The 22,960-nt window shown below is 43.2% G+C and overlaps 1 protein-coding gene across 1 annotated transcript in view; it reads right to left on the bottom strand.

Moving 5' to 3' along the window:
- The window catches only part of BANK1 (B cell scaffold protein with ankyrin repeats 1), a 2,047,355-nt gene that overhangs the window by 286,060 nt on the left and 1,738,335 nt on the right, over window positions 1–22,960 (bottom strand). The window contains exon 9 of the mRNA XM_069230214.1: window positions 20,994–21,293. Coding sequence (XP_069086315.1) covers window positions 20,994–21,293 — 300 coding nt within the window. The remainder of the gene's footprint in view (window positions 1–20,993; window positions 21,294–22,960) is intronic.

A 22,960-nucleotide genomic window follows, 5' to 3' on the forward strand; every position in this document is an offset into this window, starting at 1 on the left:
GCTGTGTAAGTGTGCATTCAGTAGTAGGGCAGATATGTTCAGGTGTGGGTCCACAAATTCATAGGACTCAAGCTGCATTTCAGTCATAAGGCACAATGAGGCTGAAAATGGTCTAGGTTTGCAAGTAGGTCGAAAGGGGACATGATCTATTAACTGGGGGCCAAGACTGATTTCCAGGTGATTGAATAGTGCTAGAATAGCCAGACGAGGTATAATACAATGGAATGGAATGCATCCCAGAGTAATTCTGACAATAATTCAAGCATCACACATTTGACTGTTTGTATTGTCAACAATTATAAAGCTAAAATAGGAGACGTGTAAAAACTGGAAGGAACACGCACTAGGAAGCAGGCAGGAAGTTACGTAGAAGACCAATTGGCGCAGATCAGGCACAGACACACATATGATGAGGCTGGTAGGCCACAAGAAAGCAATGAAATGAACCTGCATCAATCCTTTGATGGAGAAACCATAGAAAGGACATTAGGAGGATCTATTGAAGTGCATTGTAGCATTTATATAGCACTTCATGCCCTGTTCTAGGGTGCTCAAGAGAATTATTGGATCGGTAAAATGCTACACAGTGGGCGAGCTCACAGTTGGCACAATTTTGTATGTGCTGTGATCTTATGGGGGAAGAGTTTTGGTGTTGCATGTGAGCGACGAGAGAGCTGCCCATATTTAATTTTGGAGAGCATTACCTTGCAGTTTAATGGAGGAAGAGATAGGACACATAAGTGTGCAGTCTTAATATCAGGGGGGCATAGCCCATACTATAGATCCTGTGTTATATTCATGGTTTCTGCTATGCTTTCAGTTTCTTAGGGTAGAGCCTGCAAGTGCATACGCTAGTGCATGTGTCTCGCTTGCGAGAGACTGCAGTGTTCAGTACAGGGCTTGGAGCCCACCTGTTGCTCACCATTTGTTAGTTTGCGTGGCACTCTTCTTTACAGCCTCGTAATTTGTCAAGACACGCCTGGCATCACTTCCGCTTCTCTGTGTGGCGCAGGGATCAAGGACTGATTAATGCAACTTAATTCGTTCTCAGGCGCTGCCCCCGACGTGATGAAGGTACTATTTGTTGTTTTTACCTTTGAGAGCCCTGCAAACAGAAGGCTTGTGGCTGGCAAAAACGTGTCCAGCAGGCACATAAATGTAAAGTTTTACTTTTTAAAGCTAACTTTATTTTATGTTGCCAAGTCGTCTTTTCTCAGTTTCTTCTCATGTTTTCTCTTTGTTTTGGCTTGTGGGAGCTGTTGTCAAAAGATGACAATTGTTCAAAATATGCAAGACCTATTGCATTGCAAATGCTTGTATTCCATGTCGTTTGCAGTAGTGAAGGCAACTACACTGGGTGGAAGACAGGCAGAGGGAAAAGAAAACGCTAAGAAACAATACTATGGAACTAGGGGAGATTGGGACAGCATATAGGTAATGCATATGTGTGGGAGTGAAATTGGTGTCTGGGGCCTGGACATTCTTAAAAATGAACCCTCTTCCCTGGCAACAGAGTCAGATAAACAGGAAGAGGATAAACAAAATACAGTTTTGGCCTTATACTGAAAATCAACAGGAAGTGAAATCCAGTTTACAAAAAAGAAGAGGTTGAGAAGCAGGATGCAAGTTGTCTGGCCAGGAAGCCAGCCATAATTTTTGTAAATCGCTGGGCTGGGGGTGGTCTTCATATAGATACAAACAGCTATCACTGGCCAGTGTCTACAAGATGACGATGATACAGATAAGTAAATGGGAGTGGAAGAGTGTATGATTCCGTATTGGATCTAAATGTATCTTTCAAATGAATGTGGATACTGAGAGGCATATTTATACTTTTTGGTGCAAAACTGCATTAATGCAGTTTTGCACCAAAACGTTTTGCACCAGTTTGCACCGTCCTTGAGCGCCAGCTGGGTACCATATTTATGGAATGGTGCAAGCCGGCACAAAGGATAGGCTAGAGTTTAAAAAACTGACGTTAGCTGGGTGGGGGTGGCAGTATGGGAGAAGGGGCTTTTGCACCAAAAAATGACGTTAGGCAGGTTAGAGTAAAAACAAAATGACTGTAACTAGCCTAGCATCGTTGTCTGATGCAAAACCATCCATACCACAACTCCTGTCTTAGAAAAGACAGGAGTCATGCCCACCACCCCAACGACCAGCACAGGGGACCAGGGTCCCCTGTGCATGGCCATTGCACCCAGTGCCATGTAGGGGAGCCATTTCAGGGTCCCCAATGGCACTTTAAAAAAAGTAAAATACTTACCTGTACTTACCTATACTTACCTGGGATGGGGTTACCCCATCCTCCGCTGTTCCTCCGGTGTGGGTGGGGGTTTCCCTGGGGGCTGGGGAAGACACCTGTGGGCTTATTCCATGGTGTTCAACCATGAAAATAGGCCCACAGGTCTCCTAACGCCTGCCCTGACCCAGGCGTTAAATAATGGTGAAAAGCAAGCTTTGCAACATTATTTGACTTCTCTCTCCCTGTGCATGATTTTAGCATGGGGGAATAAATATGGCACTAAAGCCATGGAGTCATTTTTTTGCACGGGAACGCCTGCCTTGCTTCTCATTGAGGCAAAGTAGGCTTCAATATCCAAAAAATGACTTTAACTCCATAATTTTGGCGCTAGCCATGTCTAGTGCCAAAGTATAAATACAGAGTAAGTTTTGCACCGAATTTGTGTCAAAAAAATGAAGCAAATTCGGTGCAAAACAAGTATAAATCAGGCCCCTGAGTACTTGACAGCACTTCCCATTTAAAGCACTGGCATTCATCTATGCATGCATGACATTATATCGAGCAATATCATGAACAGGTGCATTGGCTCTACAGAGTGCCTTTTTTTCTTGTATTTGACTTGCAGTGTCTAAATCATATATATCTACATCAGAATTTCTCAGAGTAAATGCATGCCTTACAGATAGCAAAGATTAAACTCCCTAACAACCATGATGGTTGACTCTCTCTATTTCCCGGTCTTTACAGACTGTTTCAGGTCCTGGCCCGCTGTGTGATAGCCGAATGCATTCTGGGCCTTGTAGTTTTGTTTTGCTTCCACTGAACTAGACTAACACTACCTAAAACCAGTAATTTGAAAGTGAAAAATATAGTACTGGATACTGTGTCCATAATCACCTGGACTAAGGTGGGCACCCTAGATAGTTGATAGGCAGTGACCGGCCTACCAACTTTACCTTTCCCACTCCTTTTTTGTTTTGTAGAATTGGTGATTTTACGTTTGTGGGCATAGGCAATGGCAGTGAGAACAGCCTTGCAAAGTTGGAATAAGTCTTACCAAATAAAATGGAAAACAAAGAGAATCACTATTTGAATAATATGCAAATACTTGATCACCGACACGTAATCACACTGCGTGAACCCTTTCGCGTGGCTGTGTAGTTATAATGACATGTACAGCCAAGCTGATTTGCAGCGTGCGCAGTATTTACTTTCCCGCTGTTTTAACATCCATAGAGGGCGCTGTGATGCCACTAACGAAAGGTTCTTCCACCAGAGAGCAGTCCTCGTCGACATAAGTCTCACTGCAACATTCCCTAGCACCCTCCGCAAGGATGACTCACCGTGTGTTTTTGTAATCTTAGAGATGAAGCTATCGTCTCAGCTTCCAAGAGAAGGATCTTGTCAATGTGATTTCCTTTGCTTGAAACGGCAACAAATATGGCAGAAGCATGCTGCGCGTGTGAAACAGATGTTGCGTTGTCTATGAGCCGGCGAGCGCGGCCGCCTTCCTTTTATAACCTCTTGTACCAAGACCAGACTAACAATGGGATTACAGAATACGCACGGCTGGCACCTCGCCTTAGTGTCGTTTCTAAACTTGTTTAGATCGTAGGCGAGGAGAAGAGTGGCAGATGGAATGGAAATTAAGGACGTAAAATTCAATAAAATGTCAGAGTTGCCGGAAGTGACAACACATACCCTGTGACATTCTCAACTCCCACGAAATTGCAGGGGTTCACTTTTCAAGCCCCCAGATTGTTGCGGATGGGTTAGAGCATGGGTACTCACAAACTTTTTCTCGGGGGCCAAAATTGCAGTATGGTTTGCGGCCGAGGGCCGCACTGAAGTGACAGCGGGGGGCGGGGCTTAGAGGGGGCAGGGCTTAGAGGGGGAACAACCACCCCACCCCCTTTTTCAAAACAATGCCCCTACCCCAGTAACACACACAGCGCGCACACATACAGCGCCATCTGCTCTCACCCCTACCCCAGTAACACACACAGCGCCCACACATACAGCGCCATCTGCTCTTACCCCTACCCCAGTAACACACACAGCGCACACACACACAGCGCCATCTGCTCTCACCCCTACCCCAGTAACACACACAGCGCCATCTGCTCTCACCCCTACCCCAGTAACACACACTGCGCCATCTGCACACAGCGCCATCTGCTCCCACCCCTACCCCAGTAACACACTCAGCGCCATCTGCTCTCACCCCTACCCCAGTAACACACACTGCGCCATCTGCACACAGCGCCATCTGCTCCCACCCCTACCCCAGTAACACACACAGCGCCATCTGCTCCCACCCCTACCCCAGTAACACACACAGCGCCATCTGCTCTCACCCCTACCCCAGTAACACACACAGCACCATCTGCTCTCACCCCTACCCCAGTAACACACACAGCACCATCTGCTCTCACCCCTACCCCAGTAACACACACTGCGCCATCTGCACACAGCGCCATCTGCTCTCACCCCACCCCAGTAACATACACACACAGCGCACACACACAGCGCCATCTGCTCTCACCCCTACATCAGTAACACACACAGCGCGCACACACACAGCGCCATCTGCTCTCACCCCTACCCCAGTAACACACACAGCGCGCACACATACAGCGCCATCTGCTCTCACCCCACCCCAGTAACACACACAGCGCGCACACACACAGCGCCATCTGCTCTCACCCCTACCCCAGTAACACACACACACAGCGCACACACACAGCGCAATCTGCTCTCACGCCTACCCCAGTAACACACACTACATTAAAAACAAATAAATAAATAACCAAAGAGCCTTACCTGACTCAAAGCACTGTAAAGATGCCACAAATGTGGAACAGCAGGCAGGCAGGCGGGCAGCAGACGTGGAGCCGGTGACAGGAAGCAGACGACCAAAGCCCCATAAAAGTTAGCTGCAAGCGCTGACTTTTATGGGGCTTTGGCTTCCAGTATCGTCAGGGCAACGCCATAAACAATGGCCGCCGTATGTAAACATAGAGGAGGGCCGCGGGAGCATGCTCCCGCGGCCCTCTTCTATGTTTACATAGTGCTGCCATTATGATGTGGCGTTTGGTGTGCGTCTCGCGGGCCGCCAAGCTAGGTCCGTGGGGCCGCTGGCGGCCCGCGGGCCGTACTTTGAGTACCGTTGGGTTAGAGGGAAGGGTAGAATGCAGAAGCTGCAGGTAGTAAGCAACCTGTTCTACAGGCCATGTTTACTCTCTATTCCACTTGCTCCCTTCAGGGCCACTGGGAATAGGGGAAGCATGGACAAAGTCTTGGTACGTAAAGTAAAACCAGGAGGCAGTAGTACCCATTATCCTTGGCTACCTCCAATTGGCGTCTGTTAGAAATGGGGTCTTGGTTGGCAGTCAGGTTACCCTCTGTCCAAACAAGGACCCTGACTCTAGTCAGGGAAAATCGCACACAATCCAAATTATCCTGTGCCCACCCTCTGTAAGCTTAGCACTGAGTAGACAGGCTTAATTTAGAAGGCAATGTATAAAGTATTTGTGCAATAAATCATGCAATAACACACTAGAACACCACCAAAATACACCTCACATTGTTTAGAAAAATATATAAGATTGATCTGATAAGATGCAATAAGTATATGTTGAAATATCACTGTAAAAATGATATAAAGTGTTTTTAGTCTGCAAGGGACCACAGAGGAGGAGATGCATGGAAAATGGGAAGGTGTGCGTCGATTTTTGTGGTGCACACAGACGATGTGTCATTGAGTTTTCACCCATGGCAGGCTTTGCGTCGATTACCAGCGAGTAGACTGGGATCCTCTTCGGGTTGCAGGGTTTTCGGACGCCCTGGGGACGGAGCATTGAAATCCGGCGCTTGCAGGATGAAGACACAGGGGCTGCGACAATCCGGTGGGCATTGTGTGGAAATTTCTACCGCAAGGCAGGCGCTACGTTGATTCCTCTCAGGAAGTCGGGCTGCATAGCTCGGGCTCAGCTCTGCTTCAATCGAGTGGGCCATGCGTTGAATTTCTGGTCACTATGCTGCTGCTGCGTCGATCTCCTTGTGAAGTTGGGCTGCGTCGTTCTAGTTCGGTGTGCAGTGATTTTCTTACCGCGATGCAAGCTGTGCGTCGTTTCTTGCAGGTTATGCGTCTATTTTCACCGCACTGGGAGTTCTCTTGCAGGAATGAAGTCTTTTTGGTCCTGAGACTTCAGGGAACAGGAGGCAAGCTCTATCCAAGCCCTTGGACAGCACTTCTCAGCACAGCCAGAGAGCAGCAAGGCAGCAGGGCAACAGCAAGACAGCAGTCTTTCTCAGAAAGGCAGTCAGGTAAGTCCCTTGGGCAGCCAGACAGTTCTTTTTGGCAGGTTGTAGGTTCTGGTTCAGGTTCTCTTCTCCAGAAGTGTCTTGATGAAGTAGAGTGTCTACCTCTGAAGTGTATAAGTTGGTAGGGTCAGAGACCCTGCTTAAATACCCAAATGTGCCTTTGAAGTGGGGGAGACTTCAAAGAGTGGCTTAGAAGTGCACAAGGTCCCCTTTCAGTTCCATCCTGTCTGCCAGGGTCCCAGTAGGAGGTGTGGCAGTCCTTCGTGTGAGGGCAAGCTACTGTCCTTTGACATGTAAGTGTCAGGCCCTACACCCTCCCAGCACAGGAAGATCCATTTAATATGCAGATGTATGGAAGGCACAGAAGGATTTAAGTGTAGAGAAATGCTCACCTTCTAAAAGTAGCATTTCTAAAATAGTAATATAAAATCCAACTTCACCATTAAGCAGGATTTGGTATCAACATTCTGGCCATACTAAATATGAGCTGGCTACTCCTTTCAGATCAGGATCTACCACTCAAACAGTATATGAGGGTAGCCCTGATGCTATCCTATGACAGGAGCAGGCCTCACACCAGTGTAAAATGAATTTAGGAGTTTTACACTACCAGGACATATAGGACACACATGTTAATGTCCTGCCTTTTACCTACATAGCACCCTGCCCTATGGACTACCGAGGGCCTACCTTAGGGGTGACTTATATGTAGAAAAAGGGGAGTTTAAGACTTGGCAAGTACTTTTAAATGCCAAGTAGAAGTGACAGTGAAACTGCACACACAGGCACTGCAGTGGCTGGTCTGAGACATGGTTAGGGGGCTACGTATGTGGGTGGCACAACCAGTGCTGCAGCCCACTAGTAGCATTTAATTTACAGGCCCTGGGCACATGTAGGCACTTGACTAGGGACTTACAAGTAAATTAAATAAGCCAATTGGGTATGAGAAAATGTTACCATGTTTTAAGGAGAGAACATATGCACTTTATTAATGAATAGCAGGGGTAAAGTGCGCAGAGTCCTAAAGCCAGCACAAATGAGGCCAGAAAAAGAGAAGGAGGAAGGCAAAAAGTTTGGGGGTGACCCTACAGAAAGGCCATTTCTAACAACGTCCATGGTGGCAAAAGGTAATAATGAATACTGGGTATGCTCCTGTTCAGGGCACTAGTCGAGGGTACATGCGGATAGACGGCGTTTACCCACTATTTTGACAGGGTGGATACCATCTACCTGGCAAACAGTTTGGGCCACACAGAAATGTACTAAACTTGTCCCGGTGTCATTTTTACACACAGGACACATTTAGCAGTGCCTTAATGTTGTCTGCTTTTATTTGGAGTAGCAACGTGCAGGCGGTGAGGGGGTTACCGGATTCCAGGTGGACCCTTAACAAAGTCTGAACTTAAGGGGCCATCAGGTCTCCTTTTGTTTGAGTATACTGGCTTGAAGCTATCAGGAGCCTCACACCTAAATGCAACAAAGGGAAAACAAAGGTACACAGCTTATCTCTTCATAGGTACTTAAGAAAGTCATGCTTTGACTTTGTCCAGTCACTGTAAATAAGAGAAATGCATTCACTGTAAGAATGTCAGGTGTGTTGGTCTGTGCCAGTGTTTACACAAACAATTTAAATAGCACTATTTTATTTATTTATTTTATAGCGCTATAATGCTTCTTATCCCAATGCAGGGTGTCAGAGCGCTTTACATCACACATACATAATATACATTGGCAGTAAATCATGTGTGTCAATCAATGTACAGGATATGTTACATAAGACAGCGAGGGTTACAATGTGTAGGAGTCACATGTCCTTCATAGCTCACTGTGACTTACAATTTATGAATGGCAAGTAACATAAGGATCTTTGTGTTAAAAGCAGTACCCACTAACCCACATTCATAAAATAAAAACTGTTATCTGCTTTTTAATGTGCTTTGCAGGAGACATATTAACCCTCTATGCTACTTTGATTCAAAACTGGGACTAGACAAAATATAGATCTCTCCAACAAATATGTTAACCGCCAGAGTTATTTTACCATTTTTAATATTCCCTCAGATTTAGTTGGCATTAACTCCATAAGATATTTTTAAAATGCAGACTTTGCAACTAATTAAGAAGAAGAGATTTACTGCCACGTTTCTTCTTGTTGCCAGTTTCCTTTTGGCAGAGTTTAAAAAAAATAAATGTTAAAGTTGAGGCCCAGATTTTGCGGCGGGTTGCATCACTTTTTTGCCACAACCCTAATGCAAAATCTCATTTGCTAAATACTGTAATGTGATTGAATGTACTCATAATAGAGCTATGTCAATTATTGTGATGTCAGTTCCCGGTAGGACAGGGGTTGTGATGCCACTTTTGGTGATTCCACGTGTGAAGTCACGCCCTGTGATGTTACGTGCCATGATGTCACTTGCATACCGCCTAACTTGGTTAGTCCCCCCCACTTCTTTTACTAGAACTTGTGCTTTGCTCCTGTCTTGCTGCTAATGTTCAAATACTACTGCTGAACTCTGATAGCTTACAGCCCAAAAATGAGGTTTTCATTTCTTCTTTCGTTTTCACAAAAATAAGAATGTTACATTGGAATAACTAGAACTCAAGTTACATGGACTTTTTAAATCTATGACAAGTGTAGCAATGTGTAACAATTAAATTATGTCTGAGAAACAGTATTAAACGTTTTAATATACAGTTAGGCTAAAAAGATATACGTTGTAAAGGACCTGATACAGAGAGCTCATGAGAGAGGGGATTTGCAGGGACAGTGAAAGAAAACTATAAAAAGTACATATCATAGCTAAGGAAGTGGCCTTCAGTTTTCTTAAGTACACAGGGTTTTTTAATATTAAATGTATTCTTAATTCAAGAATATATACAATTAATTTGTGTTTTGCTGCCTTCGTAATACTTGCAAAATACCTTTGTTGGTATAACATTTTGTATTTTTTAAGAGGTAGGTTTTAAACAATTTCTTTCTACAATACTGTCAAAGAGGCCAGAAATTAAGAATACAGTCATTTTCTCTCCCATGTGCTTCAGTTCTGGGGCAAGTTTGAATCTCTCCAGGTGTACTATTTTAACTTCTTAACAAGGACAGGAAAAGCAAAGTATACATTTGAGCTTCATGTCTAATAGTTGGAGCGCTTTTGGCTGCGAATAATTGAGGTGAGGATTGAACCATGGATATAATGGACTCTACCTAAACTGAATTCTCATAGAGCTGACGGCCATTTCCACAAGTAGATAGAATATCACATCAACAATGAATCATTGTTTCCCGGAGGCCAGCTTTTCTATTCCCTGGATTCCATTTTTTGACTCTTAGAAATTGTTGGTGTTCTAGAAGGCACGCCTATGATGATCTTACAGTATTGGAGTTAAAATAAAGTATCTACTTAGATTTAATTGTGAAAGATGCTGCAAGTACGGCTTTCATTCAACACACTGCTAGGACTTGTTTTACTGAATGACCGATTATTTTTGTTACAGGAAATGTGGACTTCACTGGTTTGAGCGAAGTGGTGCTTTCTTAGTTACATATAAAAGTAGTCAATAAAGTCACAAACCCGTTAGTTTTTTACCCAGAAAAGATTTGCAAAAATATACTACACATCGAATTAGGGTAAACATAAAAAAACAAGAAGTACCCTACAATTCCGTGCTAGAGAACTGACTCTAAATGTTATTTCAGCTCCTGAGCACTAAGCACTATAAATCACCTTAACATTGGGCCCTGTGCCCAATGTTAGCCTATGGAGAAATACTTTGCTTTCTATCAGTGATTTTTAACCTTTTTACTTCTGTTGACCCCCACTGAATCATTATTGGAATCAGTGAACCCACTCAGTCATTACTTGAAGCCGGGAGCCCCAACATGAGCATTTTTGATGATTTGAACACAAAACAATGGACAAAAATACAGAAAGATGCATTCATTAAACAAATGCACACATGATACTTTAATCCACAAATATTAAAATAATGATGTTAATGGGAATGATGGAACTTTTCTAAATTCAATTGAAATCCCTCATCATCCATACTATATTGCTTTTGATGCATTTGCACTGCTCCCACAAATCAATCTGAGGACACTAACGTTATTTTTAGGTCCTAGATTCAAATTCCTTCACAGTTACAGAATGGTTTAAACATTTCGGTGTTAGATTTTGCTTCTTTGTCAATATACACTTTATTATTCTGTTATTATTATTTTCTAAGCTGTCATGCATTCCCCGGGTAGGCTTTGCTAATCCCCACGTGCCCCCAGACCACAGGCTAATAACCACTGCTCTATGTTCTATGCTATAAAACATATTTATTGGCCACTTAATTCTACATAGGAAATTGACTTCTGCAAATTCTATACTGTTGTCGGCTACACATTCATTATGGTTGTAAACTCACAAAGAGTTCTGAAGTCTTTATATTTAGCCTTTTTATTTGACTCATGGAAGAGCCACCTGTTGGGCATGGGCCTAGAAAAGGCTATCTGAATACTGGTGTGGTGGACACTGTTAATGTGCTGGCTCATGTTCTCCCCCCCATCCTCCCAGTTATACTAGAGCATTGCATATTGCTAATTGCTACACTACACAGGCATGGAGTGGAGTCCCTATGCCTCCTCTATGTAGTGCCTCTAGATAACTGACATTAATGATCAGGTAACTGGCATGCCTCTAACATAGGCGTGGTGTTCCCCTAGTCCTTGGTAGTAGGACGTCACTTGAGTTAGATGATAGAGGTGGATCCATGGGAAATGAGTAGTGACATGATGCATGTGATTATGTTCTCTCAGAGGTTATTTGGCAGGGGTCATTTCTGAGTGAGTGGTTAGAAGCTAGACTACTGGCTATGTTTGCCTAACGCATGAACCACACATTGTTCGACTCCACAATATAAATAGACACTGACTGTTATATTAAGGTCACACAACCTTTCTGATGGCTGTAGCAGTGGCTTGATATCACTGACGGGGTTATCAGTGTGGGAGAGGAGTATGCAGGGAGTGGAATGACAGTTGGACAGTTGCAGCATGTTTAACCCGTCTACTGTTGGAATAACAGATACTCTATGGGTCGGCATTGTGAATTGGTATTTTTATACCAACAGACTGTGACATATGAGTTTTAAGCTATGAGCATGTCAGGCAATACCAACAAACAAGGAGCTTGACTGATGTCCTGGAAAGTCACTGGACTAAGCAAAAGCCAAAAGGCGAGGGACGTTATACTCCATTTAAATAGGCATCACATAGACCTTGCACTCTTACAAGAAATCCACTTATCCATAAGATTGACACTGACTCACACAGTACCTACTCATGAGAGGTAGCCATACTCTTTCAGAAGACTGCTCCCTTTAAACGTATCCAAACTTTTGTGGACACTGAGCTTTACTGGCAAATAGTGAAGGGTTCTCTATATGATAGACAGGTAATTATCATTAACATAAACAGCCCCAATGACAACGATTCAGATTTCCTTGAGAGGATGTTTTTCAAGTGTTGAAATTGGGCACTGTGTTGCAATATGAGAGGGTAGGATTTCAGTACCATCTTCAACATCTTATGGGCCAAATTGACAGCTATACTGAGACCCTCAACCACAATCAGCTAAAACTCTACTTTGTGTAATAGCTCAGAAATGTTTTCTTGATTTGTTGGCCCGTAAAGCACATTAATGAGAAGACATACACTTGCTCCTCATTGATTCGTGACATGGCATCCCATACCAACTCCTGGCTGATAATGTGGAATATCTCCCCTGTATTGCAAACTATCAGACTATGCACCTACATCCCTGACTCATGCACTGCATCATGTGAGTACATATTACAGACCTGGTGCTTCCAGGCAGAGGTATTTTTTGATTTTCTGTTCAAAGCAGAGGTATGTCAGTTGATTGCTGAATATTTTGAGATTCACAAAGAATTTGTAAACAGCCCTTGCATAGTATGGGAAGTTGTCAAGACTTATATATCAGGGATATATAGTTCCAAACATTTGGCGATTCTCAAAAAAACACAAAAACCTTGAGGTAGGCTATAAGACGAGATACATAGGTGACAACTCGCTTATATGCAAGGCAAGCAAAAGAGTAGATTGGTGCAGCTGCAATAAAACTGGCAGAACTTTGAGAGAAGCATGCTATAAAATCAAGTTTAAAAAAAAAAAGATTCAATTCAGTCAGACAATATGGAGAGGATGAATGCCGGGATGGATGTTGGCCCACTCCCCCCATCCACAAGGAGCATCAGGATGGGTTACGCCAATTGTTCACAATAGGAGACAGGTCTGTGGCTATAACCCTGCATTCCTCAAAGCCTTCATTGACTACTATACTATGCTTTATACTTCCAAGGTCTTCCACCGAGAGCGTGACAGCCTTGCATCCTTGAGATGATCATTCTAGCTTGACTGCAGACCTGCAGGAGAGAGCCCCTGGTCCAACCTGACACTCTTGGAAATACTCACTGAATCAAGGTGATGCCAAGCAGCAAAGCCCTGGGTAACACGATTGACAGCTACGTTTTATAAAGAATATGGTGATATCCTAGCCCTGCATCTGCTCATTATGTTTAAGGGGGTGAGCGAGAATTCCTTGCATCCCACACTGTATGCAAAGCCATCATTATAACCCATCTCAAGTCTGACAAAGATGCTCCTTGTATATACCCCTCTGCCTTATTAACACAGATGTTAAATTACTATCAAAATTATCACAAAGTGTTTGATACTTATCTGGTCTAGGCTTATCTGAACAAGCGGGCTTCATCCCTGGTCACTCAACCGTGAACAAGTAAAAAATATGTATAATGTCTTCTGTCTAATACTCCATTTACACAGGGAGGTGAAAGCAGTAGCAGTTTTCTTGGATGCCAAAAAGGTATTTGACTTGCTGGAGTGGCAATATCGGTCTACTGTGCTATTCTCAGGAAGTGCTATGTGACTAGTGGCCTGATATTTCTACTTTGTAGACAATATATACTATTATGTGTTAGAGTACTTGAGCAAAATCAAGCTCCTATCATAAGAGAGAGAATTATCAGACTTCATGGGCATTCAGGGCTCTCCATTCACTGAAATAAATCTGACATATTTTTGCTGACACCCAATACTGTACCATTCTCTCTAGAATGTCTCCTGCAATGGAGAGATTCCACTTCAAGATAGCTCAGACTTATAGACAATGTGAGGCAGATGTAGAGATATTGGGAAATTATGGCCAGGTAATAAATAATTTTCAAAACTTAGTAAAGTAATGAATATCCCTACCTGTGGCAGGTGTCAGTGTGCCTAACAAAATGGTGATCTTATGGAAACTGGTGTTCCTTTTTTTCTAATATTCTTATACCTCTCAGAGATGCCTTTTTTCAATCAGATGCAGGCACTGCTAATTTAAACCGATACTGGAAGGTGAACAGCTGTGTCTGAAATGGGAGACTCTCAACAGTGTCATATAATGAATGCGGAGTCGGGGTACTTGACTTCAAGCTTTACTTTTTTTGCCACAAAGGTGCAGTATTATTACTTCTAGTATCATTAGATGTATGTTGATAACCAAAAGGGAGACAGTAAATGTCTCAGCTGCGGTTCCTCCATAGGAGCGGAGGAGTGTCACCCCACCATACTGCTGCAGAAAGGGTGAAAAATGATTTTATTACCATTTTATTTTTTACTCTCTGCCAAAAGGAGTGTGGGGGCAGGGCCAGTGCATCATTGCTGATGATTGGCAGTACTGTGCTCATGTAGGTTTGGCCAGCCCGACATGCAAATTCAAACGTCTCCAACCCAGCTGTCTTAGACAGCTGGTTTGGGAGGCAGACACAGACCTCGATTGCCTTTTGGAGCGCTGAGCCAGCCTGCTCCAGCCAATCCAGATGCTTCACTCATACTGCTTAAAATTGTTAACAGTGTTAGTTGGCTGTGTGGCGTCACCTCATGCTCTGAGAAGTCTGGAGCAAGGGACTAGAAAGCATAGAGGACGTGCTGCAGGACAAGGTAAGTGAAATGTTTATTTTTTTCTTTCTTAGGTGTTTATTTTAATGTGTGTTTTAATGTAATTGTTTAATTTATGTATGTTTTAATGTATGTAGTGCCCCATCATTTGTTTATGTCACCAACTGCCACTGAAACCTCTGCCCTTTAAATGCATTTCTAGCAAACAAACTCCCCAAGCATAACAGACAAGTTAATGTAATGGCCTCCTCGAATTGGGCTTCACATTGTTTATCTAAGGTTTGCGGTGTCCCTATTCTATACCCACCTGACCTGCCCTCACTACATGTCTTGAGAAGAAATGCCTAAATGAAAAATACAAAGGACGATATTGGAGCACTGCATGATGGGAAATTTTTATATCAATGTAGCATGTGGTTCAGCACCCCAGTTTAAGATTCCTGGCAAAACAAAAGCACTTGATGTTTTTCTCTATTTTCATCAACACAACATGCCACAGGCTTCCTGCCCAACACATTTCTTATAGCCACAAAATTATTCTATCCTCAAACAGGTGCTTAGTATCTCTAGCTCCCAGCACTGTGTCACCCGTATCTACAGTGGAGTGCTGAATGTAAGGCAATGGAAAGGCCTCCCAGCAGACGCCAGCGGGATGCCAATATAAGAACCACATTAATGGATAAGCAATGACAGTTCTCCTGTGTGCAAACAAAAAGTGTTTCATTGTATAGCAGACATATAGGAAGGTTTTAGATTTGGCGGAGAGGGTGCTATGTTGCAACAGAGACAGAGAACCCTCTCCACCAAACTGAAGGTCCGCCCACCTGATTTACAGACAAGCAGATCTTTTTGGTGTCAGCCACAGACACTACTCCGTCTCCATCGCTGACATATAAAGTAGGGGCTGTTGCAGGTTTGGCCATTTGACTCCCCCCTGCCCAATTTAGAGTGGGTGGTTAAATGGCCAGTTTTTGCTTTCCTTTATAGCAGGGCTGGTGAACAACTCTAAATATGGCAAGTGGAGGACCCCCAGTATTGCAGGAGTAAAGTATTCTACTATACCAATGGACACTCCTTCTTCTGCCACACTCCAAATCAGCCACATAGATTGCTGCATTATAAGTTTGTACTCAGACTATTTTACACTCCTGAAAAACTCAACTTATATGGTCTGGCTGTCAACCCCTAATGTTTGGACTGCTGTTGTTCAGTAGCTGACTTTATATGTAGAACTTGGCTATGTGCACAACACACTTGGAGGTGATCTTTATCAGCCTTTCAGTGATGACAGTTTACTCATTGGAATCCTCCCCGCTAGTGCACTGCAGTGATATGTTACAGGCCTTTGACTGAAAAGTTTGTAGGTTAGTTGCAATGTGGCTGCTGAGTGGAGGGTCACTGTGCAATAGGGGTAAGGCTCAATTCCAACAGTAAATGAATGGACAAATAAATAGTGTATAGTGATGACACAGCTGACACTTTCCCGATCATAGCTCCCAGCCCAAAGTCTTCTGGCACACCTTCCAGTATTACTTGCTGAAAAAAAATTGATGAAACAGGAAAATGGACGTAAGGCCAAATAAAAGATTAGACTAGTTGCAATGGTGGCAATTTCTAAGTAGTAATTTTGTGACCAATATTGAATTTTACACACTGACCTATGTACATTTAGGTCAGTTCATAAGATTCCCAATCAGATTAGGTTACAGTCCAATCAACCTCATTAATATTCATGAGGTGGGTTGCAAATTATGACTACTTCTGATTTGGCAAAATCACAATGATGGTGATCAGAAAAGTTAGTAGACCATTATCTCTGTGACTTAATTTGTAATAAATATTTTTTTCTAAACAGGTTGTTTTCTTTAAAGGAAACTTGGCAGCTTTTAAAATAAATCTTTCTTTTAAAGTTTCACTAAACGTTTGCAGTAGTCCCCTGCACATCTGCCTATTCCCCAGAACAAAGGAGAACAAACAAAATGGTTTTGCAAATTGGTTACTACCTCAGTATTGGAGTGCATAATCCTTCAATAGTTTGAAACTGGAGATATGATCACAAACTTTTGATACACAGGATACAGATTTGGTATCGGTTATGGAACAGCCAAAACATTCCTTTTCAAATACCGAGTCAGTATGCAATCACAGTCCCATTTAGTCGGTAAAACTTCATCTGACCTAAAATGGGACTGCTATATGGGAAACCACTTTTTTGCATTTAGCAACTTAAAATCAGAGTGTTTGTGTCCCTAAAAACAGGTTTGTACATGTGGCCCGTAGTGTCTGTGCACTGTGGGTGCTGCTGCTATATAACCAAGCTCGGTATTTAACCGGTATGGTGCCTGGGGCGAGGTGGCCTCATCCTCACACACGGCTCCCGTGTGCCGGGGACGAGAGCAGCTCGTCCTGCACTGGGCCCACGGGGAGAGCACTATCACTCCCCCCATGAGCCTAGGGGCAGGGATGAAAGGGGAATCGCTTCCCCTTCCACCCCTGACCCCTCCCACCACCCCCATTGACATCTGATGACGTCAACGTGCAAATTGCGTGCTGACATCATCTGAGGTTACCACAGCGCGATACCAGAAGAGAAATGCAAAAGCGTGGGGTGTGAGAGGCATGAAAGGAAAGGGCATGAAAGGAAAGGCCTTTCCTTTCCTTTCCTTTCATGTCTCTTTAAGCAAAGCGATCAGGCAGCAGAAATGCCCACTAGACACTAGGGATTTAAAAAAATATGTATTTCAATAAGGGGAGCGGCCCCTTGGGCAAGGGTCGCTCCCTAGGGGGCAATATTTTAAGGCCCTTTCTGCCCCCCCTGGGGGCAGATTGGCCTATTATTAGGTCGATCTGCCACCAGGGGAGGCAGAAACCCCTAGACGCCACAGATTATTTATTATTATTTTTTTTGCAGGAGGGGAACGACCTCTTAGGCAAGGGTCACTCCCCTGGGGGTCACATTATATTTAGGCCATTTCTGCCCCCCATGGTGGCAGATCGGCCTATTTTTATTAGGCCAATCTGCCCCCAAGGGGGGCAGAAACAATTAGACACCAGGGATTGATGTGTGTGTATGTGTGTGTTTTGTTTGGGGGGGCACCCCTTGGGCATGGGTCGCTCCCAATGAGGGCACATTACTGTTGGCCATATCTGCGGCCTGTTTTTGGAAGGCCCATATGCCCCCAAGGAGGACAGAAAGCCCACCGGAGACCAAGGAAGATTTAAAGAAAAAAAAAGAGGGTGGGGGTATGGCCATACCCCCAACCCAAGTAAATGGGGCCAACGTTGTTTTGCCCACCGGTGGGCAGATGGGGCAATTACCCCAGATCCACTCCTGGGAGGGTGGGGGGGGGGCAGAAAGCCTACTAGATGCCAGGGAATAAAAAAAAAATTGTGGGGTGGTGGCTACCAACCAGTATGGACATGGTTATGCCCCCACTCCAACTGAAGTGGGTAACAGTCTTTAAGCTCTCCCCCGCACACTAAAACATCTTATCCCACGCAAGCAAGAGGACATTTGATTAGTTTGGCTTTTGGTTTTACATTTGGGCCATGAGAGCTTGTATAACTCTCAAAATTGTCTCACTTGGAATGGAAAGGATGCACTTTTTGGACTTTGGGAAGCTGCCATGTAGAAAAATCCACAAGACCTAGACACATCTGAAAACGAAACATCTGGGTGAGTCCAGGGTGGTGTGCTTCACATGCACCCCGCACCATTTTCTTGCCCACAATGCCCTACAAACCTCCAACTTTGCTGGAAATCACACATTTTTCCCACATTTTTGTGATGGACCCTTCCGGAATCTGCAGGAATCCACAAAATTCCTACCACCCAGCATTGTTGCATCTATACCAATACAAATTCTGCCCCACTTCTCAGCCTAAAAATGTTTTTTCTCAAACTGCCCTTTTGGACCCGCTTTGGTTCCCCCTCAATTTCGACATGTTTTTGGCTCTTCCCTGTCACAAGCACTTGGCTCACCTACACAACTGAGGTATCATTTTTACTGTGAGCTGACGGGAACGTTGGGTGATAAAAATGTGTCCCTGTGCGGTGATCCCACACAGAAATGTTGGAAAATTGTGATTTGTTTAGCTAAATTTGAGGTTTGCTGAGGATTCTGGGATCCACACAAGTCACACCTCCCTGGACTCCCTTGGGTGTCTAGTTTTCAGAAATGTTTGGGTTTGGTAGGTTTCCATATATGGCTGCTGAGCCCAGGACCAAAAACGCAGGTGCCCCTCCCCCCCCCCAAAACAGGTAGTTTTGTATTTGATAATTATGATGTGTCGACATAGTGTTTTGGGGCATTTCCTTTTGTGGGCACTAGGCCTACCCACACAAGTGAGGTACCATTTTTATCGGGAGACTTGGAAGAACACTGGGTGGAAGGAAATTTGTGGCTCCTCTCAGATTCCAGAACATTCTGTCACCGAAATGTGAGGAAAAAGTGTTTTTTTGGCCAAATTGTAAGGTTTGCAAAGGATTCTGGGTAACAGAACCTGGTGAGAGCCCCACAAGTCACCCCAGCTTGGATTCCCCTAGGTGTCTAGTTTTCAAAAATGCACGCGCTTTGTAGGTTTCCCTAGGTGCCGGCTGAGCTAGAGGCCAACATCCACAGCTCGGCACTTTGCAAAAACAGCTGTTTTCTTTGGGAAATGTGATGTGTCCACATTGTGTTTTAGGGCATTTCCTGCTGTGGACACTAGGCCTACCCACACAAGTGAGGTACCATTTTTATCGGGAGGCTTGGGGGAACGCTGGTTGGAAAGAAATTTGTGGCTTCTCTCAGATTCCAGAACTTTCTGTCACCGAAATTTGAGGAAAAAGTGTTTTTGTTTTGGGCAAATTGTGATGTTGGCAAAGGATTCTGGGTAACAGAACTTAGTGAGAGCCCCACAAGTTACCCCATCCTGGATTCCCCCAGATGTCTAGTTTTAAAAAATGCACAGGTTTAGCAGGTTTCCCTAGGTGCCGGCTGAGCTAGAAATTAAAATCCACAGCTAGACACTTTCCAAAAAAACACATCAGTTTTCAATGTAAAAATGTGATGTGTCCATGTTGCGTTTCCTGTCGCAGGCATTAGGCCTACCCACAAAAGTGTGGTATCATTTTTATTGAGAGACTTTGGGGAACACAGGATAGCAGAACAAGTGTTATTGTCCCTTGTCTTTCTCTACATTTTTTCTTTCCAAATGTAAGACAATGTGTAAACAAGATGTCTATTTGAGAAATGCCCTGTAATTCACATGCTAGTATGGGCACCCCGGAATTCAGAGATGTGCAAATAACCACTGCTTCTAATCACCTTTTCTTCTGTCCATTTTGTAAATACAAAGGTTACCTTGATACCTATTTTTCGCTCTTTATATTTCACCAAATGAATTGCTGTATACCAGGTATACAAGGAAAACCCATTGCAAGGTGCAGCTCCTTTATTGGCTCTGGGAACCTAGGGTTCTTAATGAACCTACAAGCCCAATATACCCCCACAACCAGAAGAGTCCAGCAGACGTAACAGTATATTACTTTTGAAAATCTGACATTGCAGTAAAAAGTTACAGAGTAAAAAGTGGAGAAAAATTGCTTTTTTTCACCTCAATTTTAATATTCATTTTATTTCAGCTTTTATGTTCTGTAGGAAAACCTTGTAGAATCTAGACAGATTACCCCCTGGTGAATTCAGAATGTTGTCTACTTTTCAGAAATGTTTAGCTTTCTGGGATCCAGCATTGGTTTCATACCCATTTCTGTCACTAACTGGAAGGAGGCTAAAAGCACAAAAAATAGTAAAAATGGGGAATGTCCCAGTAAAATGCCAAAATTGTGCTGATAAATGTGGTTTTCTGATTCAAGTCTGTCTGTTCCTGAAAGTTGGGAAAATGGTGATTCTAGCACCACAAGTGCTTTGTTGATGCAATTTTCAGGGAAAAAACCACAAGCCTTCTTCTGCAGCCCTTTTCCCCCTTTTTTTTTAACAAAAAAAACGAGATTTTCACCGCATTTTGGCTACTTTTTCCTCCAAGACAACCCACAAACTCTGGGTACCTCTAGAATCCCTAGGATGTTGAAATAAAGGACGCAAATTTGGCGTGGGTAGCTTATGTGGACAAAAAGTTATAATGGACTAAGTGTGAACTGCTCCAAATAGCCGAAAAAAGGCCTGGCACCTGAAGGGGAAAAAGGCCTGGCAGCGAAGGGGTTAATTCTAACACTATGGGAAGTGGACCTCATTCACACCTATGTTGCATAACTATGTCGATGCATCTACACCTTTACAAATATGTGTTAACAAGTAATCCAAGTCTATTTACATCATCGCATTTGACTGTACAAATGTTACATGTTGTACTGTTAATATAGCTGGAACTTCTGTGATTTTTGTTGTATTTTCAAATCTTAAATAATAATAACAATAATAATAATCATAATAATACTAATAATAATAAATCTACCTTGTGAAAAGACGTAGACATCTTCCGGCATCAATGGAGCTGCACCAAGAAGAGGAGCATGCAGCGGTTGCTTCTCATAGCGGAAAGGGTTTGGTTCTTTCATGGTGTCCTCTTTGCTTTCTATCTCATCATATATATTGTTGGCATAGTCAAAGCTATCTCTGTAGTTGCTGCTGCTTGCTTCTGCTTCGTCTCCTGCTTCATCTTCTTCCCCCTCCTCCTGGTCTGGTTCATCCTCCTTTCCTTGTTCCAAAAGGTCTTCTTGCCTCTCCCCAGATGAGGCCATTGTGCTTTGCGGATCTGTTAAAGTTAAAGATGTTATTGTTTATGCAACATACTCCCCTTGAAGCCTTAAAACTTGTATAGCTTTTGCAAAAGTACCAAGTCCTGTCTTCAAATAACTTTAATAAATGACGATGGACTAAACTCCAACACTGTTAATAATGTTCAACCGATTTGAATAATTCATGGAACGAAGTTGCAGAAAATTCACATTAAAATCAAGCAAGATAGCGCACAAATATGGCAGTAAATGCAGCATCATCTCGACATAGACCACAACTACAGACAAAGATTCCACACTTGGTATGGATGGAGGCTAGATTGAAGTTAAAGATGTCGAATCAGGTGGCACTACAGATTATGATCAGATGGAGAAGGACACATGTACCACACTATATTTTGTCACTAATGAAAAGGTAGGCTAAGACTGGCCCCTTGACCCCCATCTTGATTTAAATAGCTTACGAGGAGGTACCCTGAGAGCGAGTTGAATCCCCTGAAGCTGAACAACCAAGACTGTGATACAATACGGAAACATGTGATAGACTTTTATAGAAGTAAATGTATTACATCTGTTTCCTATGGCACTGGTATTTGGGGATTTGGCAATATCACTAATCTTCAGATAGAAGAAAACAGGTTCTGCAGATGACTTTTGGGCCTCCCGCACACATTCCCCATCTGCCCTACCACAAAGAACTAAGGTTAAGCTACTTGGAAGATGTCATTCAATTTTGACCTCTTTGTTTATGGTTATCATTTTGGGTTCATCTGTCTACCTGGTTAAATTGAAAACGTATCATGAGCTACCTGAGTTTGGATGCCTACTCCAAAATTCCATGGTCTACTATGAATGAGGCTTATTTTCGTACCTTGGCAGGTCAGATCTACATAGGACCTGGAGAAATGGGTGAGAAAGCTAAACTATGGATACAACAGATGCGTTTACTAAGAAATTCTGACGATTTATGTAATCCGTCTGTCATGTCTTTTCTGATTTTGAAAACATTTGAGGGGCATGGAGTCATATTTACAGGATCAGGATGGGCACTGTCCATTTTCTGTAATCGTTCTCAAAGGGTCGTGAGCGAATTTCAGCATTGATGCACTATCTACAAACCTGCTCCATATGAATACTTTGCACCTTTGTTAGCTTTGCTTGTTGTTGTCTACCCAGTTGGTGTGTTGTGCTGTGAGCTGTTTTCTGTGCAATGCTGTTATGCTTGGGACTTCTATGTTGGGAAGGTATTTTGGGAGTCAATTGTTTCCTTAATATTGCAATATTTTTAAACTGCTGTTAACATAATATCTGTATTAACATGAATATACAAATTGCTGTTTTGTTTTACATGTTCTTATTGTTTCAATTTAGCCGAAATAAACTTTATTGGCTGGCTGATTTACTGATATAATACTCTGGTCATATGATACAGCTTTCATCTGGTTCAAGCAGAAAGGGCTGCAAAAATGATTATACAGAGGAACACATTTCTCTTATCGAGATTATGTTTAAATCTGTTCAAAGTAAAGGTGGTGGCATTTTGAAATGTGGCATGAAAAATCACCTTGCATAGTAAACAGACTAAGATCAAGACAATTAAATAATGCACCAATCTCGGTCTGATTGCCCATCCAGATGGGAATAGGATAATATATTGTAAACAATCTCAAGAAGGCCATTTCCA

Source organism: Pleurodeles waltl, chromosome 1_1 (genome assembly GCF_031143425.1).
Source record: "Pleurodeles waltl isolate 20211129_DDA chromosome 1_1, aPleWal1.hap1.20221129, whole genome shotgun sequence".
Lineage (NCBI taxonomy): Eukaryota > Metazoa > Chordata > Amphibia > Caudata > Salamandridae > Pleurodeles > Pleurodeles waltl.